At 34.0% G+C, this 11953-nt stretch overlaps 1 protein-coding gene across 1 annotated transcript; it reads left to right on the top strand.

Moving 5' to 3' along the window:
* Positions 1-1190: 1190 nt before the first annotated feature.
* LOC111710978 (uncharacterized) lies at positions 1191-11894 on the top strand. Its single transcript, XM_023485190.1, has 8 exons — positions 1191-1670; positions 2756-3301; positions 4368-4423; positions 7072-7079; positions 8897-8986; positions 9307-9485; positions 10256-10374; positions 11791-11894. Exons 1-8 carry the CDS (start codon positions 1579-1581, stop codon positions 11877-11879), a joined length of 1179 nt encoding a protein of 392 aa, XP_023340958.1. The 5' UTR covers positions 1191-1578; the 3' UTR covers positions 11880-11894.
* The last annotated feature ends 59 nt before the right edge of the window (positions 11895-11953 follow it).

Below are 11953 nucleotides of genomic sequence, written 5' to 3'. Positions count from 1 at the left end.
GGTGGATTCCCTTAGACCCCCCTGTGTACGCCTCTGTCACTATTGCTTTTTTATACATTAAACGAATCCTTTTATTTTCGTTCCTGCATTAGCTGATTGTTTATACAAAGAAGATGTATCTCTACAGCATATATATAATATATATAAACACAATAAATATAAGTTCTATTATGTCACCTAGAAGGATATTTGGTCATTTGTGGAGGACATGGTTGGATACGCTTCAGGTTTCAGGTTTTCGTGTATATATTCCAATACTTGGTTTCTAGAATATGTAGTTTCTCCGGGTCTAACCAGAGCTGGAGAGAGCAGGTATCCAGGGTACACCTGGAGCACGCACAACATTTTCCTTCCTACATATGGTCTCACGCATAAACCAGTATATATCCAATATTAATGAAAACACAGTGCAGTGTACTTTGATTTCTAACCGTTAAACACTATCCGTGATAAAATGTGAAGCGAATTCTATTTAGACGTAATTTGCTACAACCATTACGTTTGGTTAAGAAGAGACCAAAGGATCTATGAAACAAACTCAAATTTTCTAATCTAATCTTCGCAACCTGATGAACACACAAACCTTTGATATTTTAAACTTAGATTATTTGATCTAACAGAATCCATAGTTGGAAATATCTAGGGTCAGCAACAAAAGGTTGCAAAGATATAGTGATTAGGAAATCATAGTTTGTTGCAAAGACTTAATTTTTACAGTTAGAATGTAACCTATAAACCGCTCATAATAATGTTCCAGTATCTACAAACAATGTTTAAGAAAAGAATTCTGTTAAGGAAAAAACAAATAGTACTCAAGGAACAGTGATTTATCTTAATGCACTATATATTACGTAAACCTATAGTTATGTGAGCAGGGGAAACCTTGAAGATTGACACAACAAAATTACCAGTAACATCTTTGGAAACTAATATCGCCTCCGGATTTAATTCTTTATCCGGAGATATAGATTAAAACCAAAGATTTAGATATGTTTCAGATTGTTCTCTAGATGTAGGGAGAACCCTGGATAATCTCTGGTTATGTTCTCTAGATGAAGTAGGAGAACCCTGGATAATCTCTGGTTATGTTCTCTATATGTAGTAGGAGAACCCTGGATAATCTCTGGTTATGTTCTCTAGATGTAGTAGGAGAACCCTGGATAATCTCTGGTTATGTTCTTTAGAGTAGGAGAACCCTGGATAATCTCTGGTTATGTTCTCTAGATGTAGTAGGAGAACCCTGGATAATCTCTGGTTATGTTCTTTAGATGAAGTAAGAGAACCCTGGATTATCTCTGGTTATGTTCTCTAGATGAAGTAGGAGAACACTGGATAATCTCTGGTTTTATATGAATTGTAAACAGGAGTCAAGCAATGATTATACGGACCAACAGTGATCCACAAAATTGTGCGTCCATCATTGAGACTGGGCCTACATTGAAGTGACACCAGACCTTTGCCCTTGAATTCAAGTTTCTGCAACCCACCTTTCATTTTTGTTGCTCTGAATATTACAATTTCAAAATTCCAAAGTGTATTCTAGTTGATCTAGTTAGACACTAGTCTCCGGGTAGGAATATGGAGAGGAAAACCTTCATCCTGATTCCTCTTGTTATTTTCCTTTCCCTTCTCTATACTTCAGATCTGATTCTTCCAAACCAAGGTTTTAGGTAAAAGTTATGTTTCATGTCTTCTTAAATCCTTTTATCTTCGCCACTAATGATGTCAATCATTGATATTTCAGCATTGACTAATTGATTTCGGAGAGTTCAAAGTTTGAAATATAAAAGGTCTATCACATCAGGTTGAAAGACTAAAAGGATAAGAAAATTAGAGCTGATGCCGGACTCAATTCCTAATTCAATTAACTTGCTTCAAATAGCTATTTTAATATTTGCAAATTGCAAATTGCAAACCGCAAATTGCAAATCGCAAATTGCAAAACATCACAATTTTTTTTTAACTGGATGAAAATGAGTCAGAAACTGTAACGGTAAAGAAATTAGTGTAAATAATTATTGAAGTTAATAATTATTGAAATTATCAAAAAAAATGGAAAAATGTAAAGAACAAAGATGAATAGTTTTTAATATTTAAAACCAACAGTAGGAAGTTTATAGAAACTGTAAAAGCAAAATTGAACTTCTCAGATCTTGGTAAAGGAATTGAGTCTTTGTAACAAGCTCTGATTTTCTAGTATCTATATTTTTTCCACCTGATGGTGTAAACCTTTGATATTTTCCCCCCGTTGCAGTCTGCGGTGGAGCCTCAGAGGGCCTAACCTAACCTTTGGGAAGTTGCCGCTTGGGAAATATCATATTTTTTGGAAGTTACCACTGGGGAAACTGTCACTTGGGAAGTCGCACATTTGGGAAGTTGCCTAACACAGTCTAAATCACTAACTGCAGAAGGAATCTTGACTTTTTTTCAAGAGATTGTTCATAAAAATCTGGTGACGTGGGAGGTACAAATTTTTAAACAAAAGGTTAAATAGAAGGTTAAATAGATTACCGAAATCCAACTAGGATATTTAGATTTTAAGCTTAAGGTTTTGGAAAGGAAAAACAAAGTCTTTAATAGATTGAGAAAAATTATAATTGTTGTTGTCATATATCTATTACATTGAATATCATTTTTGTTTTCCAATTGAATGGTTCACAGTCATTTTTGAAGCTTTAAAACCAAATTTATGAAAAATCCCTTTTATTATTGTAAGTTCTCAGTTTTACAGCTATGATAAAGTTTTTCTTTGCAGGAATGCAGAAAACTTCGAGACTCAAACCATGGAAATGTTCGAATCCAATTCAATTTCTGGATCTGAAATCCTAAATTCAAATCCAATAATATCTCCATTTACGGAGATGGCTCCAGGTCATGGAACTGAAAACACAGAGTTAAACGGTTCAACAGAATCTCGTCCTAGTTCTAATATCTCCACCCCCATGGAGACAACCCGTGTTGGAGAATGTGGTTGTGAACCAGTTCCCCTGGAACCTGTAACCGAACCCTACAACAGAACAACCTGTGGACCTGGAGCCTACTCAAGGGGGTCGGGACAGAAGGTGTTCGCCTTCACGTTCTTTACAGTTAACCAGACCGAGGCAGGGCTGAAGGAGAACAAGGAGGAGGAGAGACATTATTTTCAAGGTATAGAGGAGAACCTGAACCTCATGAATAAACTGTATCCCGGATACAGGATGCGGGTTTACTATGACGTAGATCCGGGTACCAAGGATAAGCTGTGTACTCTGGTTTGCTCTAGGAGAGATCTAGATATCTGCGATGCTTCTAATAATCCTAGGTAAGCCTAGATAGTTATTACAGATTACAAAGATGGAAAATTTTCCCCGGAAAATTTTTCGAAATTTACTATTTTTGAAAATGCACCAATTAAAACAGAAAATCTGCGAAATTTTTGAACGATTACAAATGGCGACCCTCTATTTAGAAGATGGCATGTCCAATTCACAACGGTAACTGTTAATTTTTCTTCATTTTACCTAAAGTACGAATATGCAAGACACTTTTATAATAGAGAAACCATAACTTTAAATAAAAAATGTTCAGTAAAGAAGATAAGGATATCTCATTAATCCAAGACCATAGAATGGTTTTAATGGTAACTTTTGGAATCGGTCTTGTCACTTTGTGAATGGAAGGTTTATTTAAAATTAAGGCTACGTTCTTTAAAGTTTATACAAAAGTTGTTTTTTGAATTAATCTTATCTTTGTTATCCATGAACGTCATATTCCCAAGCATTGTAAAATTTCCAAGATTTTGTTATTTTTCTAAAATATTTATTCTTCTATTTATAGTCAAAAGTAAATGATACTTATGATACTTAGTTGCGATAAAGAAGATTTTGGACTCAAAAATAAATATTCTTTTTTAGTTCAAGGTTTTGAAAAGCGAAAAAAATATTGAAATTTACAACAATAGAATAAAGACGATTTTTAGGGACCATTGAAGTTGTAAGGGTTTGCCATTTTTTAAGAATTGTTTTTTTAGAATCTTTTTAAATTTTAACTGTAAAGAATTTTCCACTCCTGTTCCAAATTGCAACCGCATATCTTTCATTTTTGGATTAAGAATGAAAACAAAAATATTTTCAGAAGAAATTTATTAATTAATAGATTATTTAATTGAACCTTTTTTTCGGGTTTTCTCTTAAAATTATGAAAAGTAATAAATATTATTTTCTTCTGATTTGGTTATTCAGAATCATCTTCAAATCTTTGTTTAGGTTAGGAGACATGAGACGGCTTTATCCTTTGGTTTGTTTAGGTTAGGAGACATGAGACGGCTTTATCCCTTTGTTTGTTTAGGTTAGGAGACATGAGACGACTTTATCCTTTGGTTTTTTTAGGTTAGGAGACATGAGACGGCTTTATCCTTTGGTTTGGAGATTCCTTCCAGCTCTAGGCAAACAAATCATTCTCGTGAAATCAATCAAAATTAATGTTTTTAACAGAAAGGAATTGAGTCTTTGACACAAACTTTAATTTTCTAATCCCTAAATATTTGCAAACCAATGTCGTAGACTTAAAATATTTCAAACTATTAGTTATGTTAGATCAAATAGTAAAAGTTTGAATATCAAAGGTTTACATCATCAGGTTGAAAAGAAGAAATAGATTGAGTTTTCATTTTTCATTGGAAACAAAGGCATGACCGTTGGTTTTAGACGTATTCGAACGAATTTATTTAGTGCTTAGAAGGGTTTCCATTTTTCCGGAAAAAATTTCAATTTTGGAAATGGAATGATCCGGAAATTTGTTGCGTATAAACCGGAATTCCGGGATATTTCCGGATCAAATGGAAACCGGAATGTTTGCGGTTTACGTCACGTAAACAAGAAACATTTCCGGTTTACGAAATGGAAACTGGAAATTTTACGGTTTTAAACTTGATCTGTTTACTAAGCACTAAGATCTGAACCGGCTTAATTCTGCTTGATCTGTTTACTAAGCACTAAGATCTGAACCGGTTTAGTTCTGCTTGATCTGTTTTCTAAGCACTAAGATCTGAACCGGTTTAGTTCTGCTTGATCTGTTTACTAAGCACTAAGATCTGAACCGGTTTAATTCTGCTTGATCTGTTTACTAAGCACTAAGATCTGAACCGGTTTAGTTCTGCTTGATCTGTTTACTAAGCACTAAGATCTGAACTGGTTTAGTTCTGCTTGATCTGTATACTAAGCACTAAGATCTGAACCGGTTTAATTCTGCTTGATCTGTTTTCTAAGCACTAAGATCTGAACCGGTTTAGTTCTGCTAGATCTGTTTACTAATCACTAAGATTTGGACCGGTTTAGTTCTACTTGATCTGTTTACTAAGCACTAAGATTTGGACCGGTTTAGTTCTGCTTGATCTGTTTACTAAGCACTAAGATCTGAACCGGTTTAGTTCTGCTTGATCTGTTTACTAAGCACTAATATCTTAACCAGTTTAGTTCTGCTAGATCTGTTCACTAAGCACTAAGATATGAACCGGTTTAGTTCTGCTAGATCTGTTTACTAAGCAATAAGATCTGAACCGGTTTAGTTCTGCTAGATCTGTTTACTAAGCAATAAGATCTGAACCGGTTTAGTTCTGCTAGATCTGTTTACTAAGCACATAGATCTGAACCGGTTTAGTTGCATTAACTATTGATGATGTATTATTGCATGCTGGTGAGAATTATGGAAATCCAATATTTGTTTAGAACCATTTAGACCTTGCTGTATGTATATACATAAACAGGGAGGACCAGACAACATAAGGAAAATTGGACCTTCGCGACCACCCTGGACTAAACAGGATAATACGGTTTCTTCAACTAGAATTCAATCGAGTTTTGCTCATTAGTTAAATATTCTTTAAATTTGCAGGTCCATGTCTTTTATACCTTTTCATTTTAAACATATGTCGACGAAAAAGTCTTAAAACTGAACTGTAAAATCAGCGCGCCCCTGCCCCCCTTTCTGAAAAATTGAAAATTTTCATTTTCTGAGAAAGTCTAGAGTTTAATCCTTGAATGTTTTTATTTTGTAAATTGCAGTTGGTCATGTTTTTTGTTACTTTTCCTTTATCTGATAAAAAAAAACTAAGTTGGATGTTTTGAATTTACAACTTTTATTTGTCACAGTTCGTTCAAAGCAAGGTCAATTTCTCCTGAATGCATTACAATATAGTTTCAAGAGATTCCTCCTTCAGACTCATGTTTCTTGAAACCCACTGTAGTTACTCCCGAGGTTAAATAAGTACAATCTTCTTGGTTAGGGAAGCTCCGAAATCTTATACTTTTGTAATGATTGTCGAAAACCCCGCCAAGAAATCCACTCGGTTCAATAAATGGAATGGTACGCGTGTACGATTATACTAGACCAGTAAATTCTCGTACCGATTATAATCATGCAAAGACAGAACCTACGAAGGTTTTATATTTCATGTTGTCTGGTTCTCACTGCATGTTTATACAACTAACAAATGACAAATTATGTAACCCAGAAAAAGTAAATGTTCGTCTCCGGTTTTACATATAACAAACCAATGCAACCCAATGTCGTAAACCTTTGATATTTCAAACTTTCATTATTTTATCTAATAGAAGTTATAGTTTGAAATGTCAAAGGTTTACGACGTTGGAATCCAAAGATAAAGAGATTCGAAAATCAGAGTTTGTGGCAAAGTCTCAATTCCTTTTGCATTTACAAATTTAAATATAAAATTTAAGTTTATTTTTGGTTAATAGGTAGAACCCCCTTTTTTAATTCTTTCAACCTTATGTCGTAAACCCTTGATATTTCAAACTTTGAATTCTGCTAGATCTCATAGTCAACGTTTGAAATATGGAAGGTCTACACTATCAGTTTTCAAGGATTAGAGGACGGGAGTTCAGTTCCTTTGTGTCTTTTTTAGTTTGCTGTATGCTTTACATACGCATGCCGTTTAGATCAAATTTAGGATCATCATATAAATTTAATATTTATATGGGACACTCTGTATCTTTATTGATTCACTGATGAAAATCTGTTTCCTTTAATATGTCAATATTTCTACAGTTGAATGATGAGTTTTATTTTCTTCAGATCCACAGGTCACTCTTCACTCTTCATCCTGGATACACAACCATCCTCTCCGGAGCTAGGGGGGGGGTAATCCTGATACACAACAAACACCTCCGGAGCTAGGGGGTTCAGTCCTTGATACACAAAACCATCCTTCCGGAGCTAGGGGCGGGGAGTTAAAATTATTTACATTATCAATATTTACCATAAAAAACGTGGGAGTTTTTTCTTTCTGATATACAGTTATTGGGAAAATGTCTTTGTTAGATGAGGGTAAATAGGTTATCAAGTACAAATTCTAAGTTGCCATCTATTGTACTAGAATCTATTTGGATGAGGGGAATGTTTGTAGGGTTCCTATTGTTTGCTCTAAGGGAGGATGGGAAATAGGTTAGAAAGTACATAGGTTTGATATAGGTTAAGAGTACATAGGTTGGAGATAGGTGAGAAAGTACATAAATCGTAGAAGTAGCAGGATTGGAGCTAGTCAGAAGGTACATTTAAAAGAATTGGAAGCAGTTTATAATGTACATATAGCAGGATTGCAGCTAGTTTAGAAAGTACGTATAGCTGGATTGGAGATAGTTTGGATTGGATATCATAAATACTGGAGATAGTTTAAAGGATATTATGAATACTGGAGCTAGTTTAGAAGGATATTATGAATACTGGAGCTAGTTTAGAAGAATATTATGAATATTGGAGGTAGTAAAAAAGGATATTATGAATACTGGAGCTAGTTTAGAAGAATATTATGAATATTGGAGGTAGTAAAAAAGGATATTATGAATACTGGAGCTGGTTTAGAGGCATATTATAAATACTGGAGATAGTTTAGAAGGATATTATGAACACTGGAGCTAGTTTAGAAGAATATTATGAATATTGGAGGTAGTAAAAAAGGATATTGTGAATACTGGAGCTGGTTTAGAGGCATATTATAAATGCTGGAGATAGTTTAGAATGATATTATGAATACTGGAGATAGTTTAGAAGGATATTATGAATACTGGAGCTAGTTTAGAAGGATACTATGAATAATGGAGCTAGATTAGAAGGATATTATGAATACTGGGGCTAGTTTAGAAGGATATTATGAACACTGGAGATAGTTTAGAAGGATATGATGAATACTGGAGCTAGTTTACAAGAATATTATGAGTACTAGAGATAGTTTAGAAGGATATTATGATTACTGGAGATAGTTTAGAAGGATATTATGAATACTGGAGCTAGTTAAGAAACATATTATGCATACTGGAGATAGTTTAGAAGTATATTATGAATACTGGAGCTATTTTAGAAGAATACTATGATTACTCGAGATAGTTCAGAAGGATATTATGAACACTGGAGCTAGATTAGAAGGATATTATGAATACTGGAGCTATTTTAGCAGAATACTATGATTACTCGAGATAGTTCAGAAGGACATTATGAACACTGGAGCTAGATTAGAAGGATATTACAAACTAAATGGATTTTTAAAATACATTATGAGTGGAATGTCCAATACACAACGGTGCCCTTACAACCTTCAAGAGTGAATGATATATTCATGCTTTTTCTATCTGAAAATTGATAAGTTTAAATTTTGTTCTCTGGCAGATTTATAGCTGCAGAAACAATGTAGGAAATTGTTAGAATTAAACAATTATCAACCTGGAAAAGCAACGATATTAGAGGTTACTGTTGCGAATCGGACATGCCAATCAATAACTGAAGGGTCGTCACTTGATATTATGTTCATCCAGAATCCCTTTAAGCCAGTCGAGAAGGATAATATGAACAATAATTACTGAAGCCACCGAGGATATGGTAGTATTAGTAACTATCCTTAATTAAGGTTGATGAATTCTATTCCCGGGATCTAGACTCCAGATTATCTGCGAGAGAGAAGGCGGCGGTTCAAGAGTTCCAAAACAGTGGGAAAATGGTAATTTTTATATTTTTGCTTTAGAATGTATAAAATACATATAAAACTACTTAATAAATCCACAATGATGTTTATCTTAAGGGGTTGGAACACGAGATCCATCAATCATAATTTCATATCGTAGTTTTAGTTCAAGCAATATCAAACTTTAAATCTGACTTTAAGTAACTAAGGACTATGTATAATCTGCATGATATTGTTTCAGTTCTCCTTGACATCTTATGTTTACCCACATTCAAAAGTTATGTCTTGCAAACTAAACTTTCTTCGGAGAAAATGTTTGCTTTGCGAACTTTAGTTTTGAAAAAGTTGAATTTAAGATTCATGTGATGCGGGATAATCCTAACCATGGAGCAAGTATAATGGGAGGGATGTGGGGAGCTAAACTCAACCCGGAGCTCAGGAACGAGTTCAAGGAGTCCTTCGTTAAGATCTTCAAGGACGGATTGGCGTATGCGAACAGGGAGGGTGGAGGGTGGGATCAGATCGTTCTCAAAAGGTTTGCAGACGTTTTTTCTTTTCGAAAATTATATATACAGGGTGTCCCACGAAACATGACGGTGAATAATTTAAAATGTCTTCTTCCTAATAAGTTGTTTAATACCCAAGAGAATTTAAAGAATATTTAATGGAAGTCATATTAAAGTAAAATTGATTTCAAAATAAAATATATTTTTGTAAAAGATTTTATCGAACGAAAAAAAATGCAGTAAGTCTTTTATATCTATTAAAGTATAGGGAAGAAAACATTCTAAATCATTTACCTACTGTCATGTTTCCTGGGACACCCTGTAACTACATGTACAGTGCGACAAATAATACTGTGGAATAGCAAGACGACATTTAAGCAATTTCATGTGTATTTCATGTTTTAAACACAGTTTTCCTAGTATCTTAATAATCATCTTGTTAAGCTGAATGGGTCTGTGTACACTACACAATTGTTATGTTTCGTGTTCATTGGACTAAAACATATTCAAAATCATAACTTACTTACAGTCGTCTTCCTATTCTACAACCTTATGGGGCTCAAGCTGTATCAGGTTAATTTACAAAATTAAAAGTATTAAAACAATGGAGCATTTAATTAATAATCACCAGATTTAAGTTTTTTTCAGCAAAATAATTTGAAATATTGGAAAACGGTTTTCATGAAAAATTAAGGCTGTTAAAACTAAATTCTGAGCATAAATGTTGTTTATTCTTTATAACATTCGTTTTAAGGCGCCTACTTGTAAAATTCTCGCTTACAGCATATATATATTCTAGGTATATTTGGCCCTGGGGTAAGAAGAAAGCGTATGCTCATGATTCGTATACATGTAAACAGTTCTCCTATACACATTCATTTCCAACCAAACGATTACTTGGGGTTGGTAACTACGTAGGTAGGATTAAATATTTTTTATGCAGTTGTGCCTTGCTTGTTCTATGGGACAAAATGTTTTGTTTTTGGAGATTTAAAATTTACAGTTTAAATGAAAGTTTATTCCTTATCAGTATAAAACATACAGGATAACCCACAAAAGAGGAGACTTCAAAGACGGACTGTACAGAATCTATGCGGTCTATTTCCTTTTATCTAGGATTCTCTGCAACTGTAACCTGGTTTCCTTCGTTGCCATGTCAACAATGGCCATTAAAATACAATATTCAAGACCAAAAACTTAATTTGACCTTGAATCGTCATATTATATGATTTTCAGGTCGTCTTTACAGTCTCATCCTTTGTGGGTTACCGTGTAAGGAAATCCGCCATAAAGGATGAGACTTGAGATCTACAAATTTTATTTAATCTTATCATACATTTTAGGTTCTTTCATGCCCAGCATTTAATTTACCAATAAATAAATAAAGAAATAAAAGATCAACCATCATTAAATTGAAATCAAGGCCGAGAGCCCTTCAAAAATAACCGCCAAAGAACGGAAATTAATGACACTGGTCTATTGAAAATCAACATGTCAAGTTCTAGGCCAGTTTACCATTAATATTTACGAAAAGCCCTGTAGTTCTCCGTTAAGATAAATAAAGTTTCAGATCATTATTGTCTCATCCTTTGTGGGTAATCACAATCTTTTTTAAACACCTAATGCAATGAATTTGATAATGAACTGTGAAAATCTACAAAAAAACTATTGACCTTAGAAGTTTTCTTCATTCTTGGTCCGTAGACGGGATATAACTATTTGAATAAAGATGCTGGCAAATTGTGGTGGTTAATTACCGTGCGCACAAATTGGATTTCATTAGCTTGGGGTTTTCTCAAAATCAAGAAACCTACAGGGTGTCCCACGAAACATGACAGTATGCAGGACGACTTGAATGTCGTCTTGATTTTTGATATAATTTGCTGCGTTTATTTGTCAACCTAATTTTAGAAGTAAATTTCTAGAGATAATAATCCCAAAATTTCCCTTGTCCTGCCATTTCCAAAATGTGGTCTGCCATTTTTGTGCTTTCAATATTGCCCGAGATATGAAGAATTTCGTTCAGATTTCGACAATTTTGGTTTTATTTAACAAAATTGAAATCTGAACCAAACTCTTTATATCTCCGGTAATATTGAAAGCACAAAAAACGTACACCACTTTTTGGAAATGCCAGGGCTAGGAGAATTATGTGATAATTGTTTCAAGAATCATACATGTTAAAGTAGATAGAAGACTAAATGTCACACAGAAATTCAAATACCAAAGACGACTTTCAAGTCGTCTTGCTATTGTCATGTTTCGTGGGACACCCTGTAAGTAAAGGTCCGATAAAAATAGTTCGAATTGTTATTTAAAATTTCTTAATTTCAGGCTCGATTGTTTCTTTAAACGCTACAGTACGGAACAAGTGCCCACGCAAATGTCGACCAAAGGACCATAAGGATTGGAGTTACTGTTAGAAATCAAAATGTACAGTGAAGTTTACAGAACATGTACATGACCTTGACGTAAACAATTTGAACTTGTAAGCAGC

Source organism: Eurytemora carolleeae, unplaced genomic scaffold (genome assembly GCF_000591075.1).
Source record: "Eurytemora carolleeae unplaced genomic scaffold, Eaff_2.0 scaffold610, whole genome shotgun sequence".
NCBI lineage: Eukaryota > Metazoa > Arthropoda > Copepoda > Calanoida > Temoridae > Eurytemora > Eurytemora carolleeae.
This window is presented reverse-complemented; position numbering and strand designations above follow the sequence as displayed.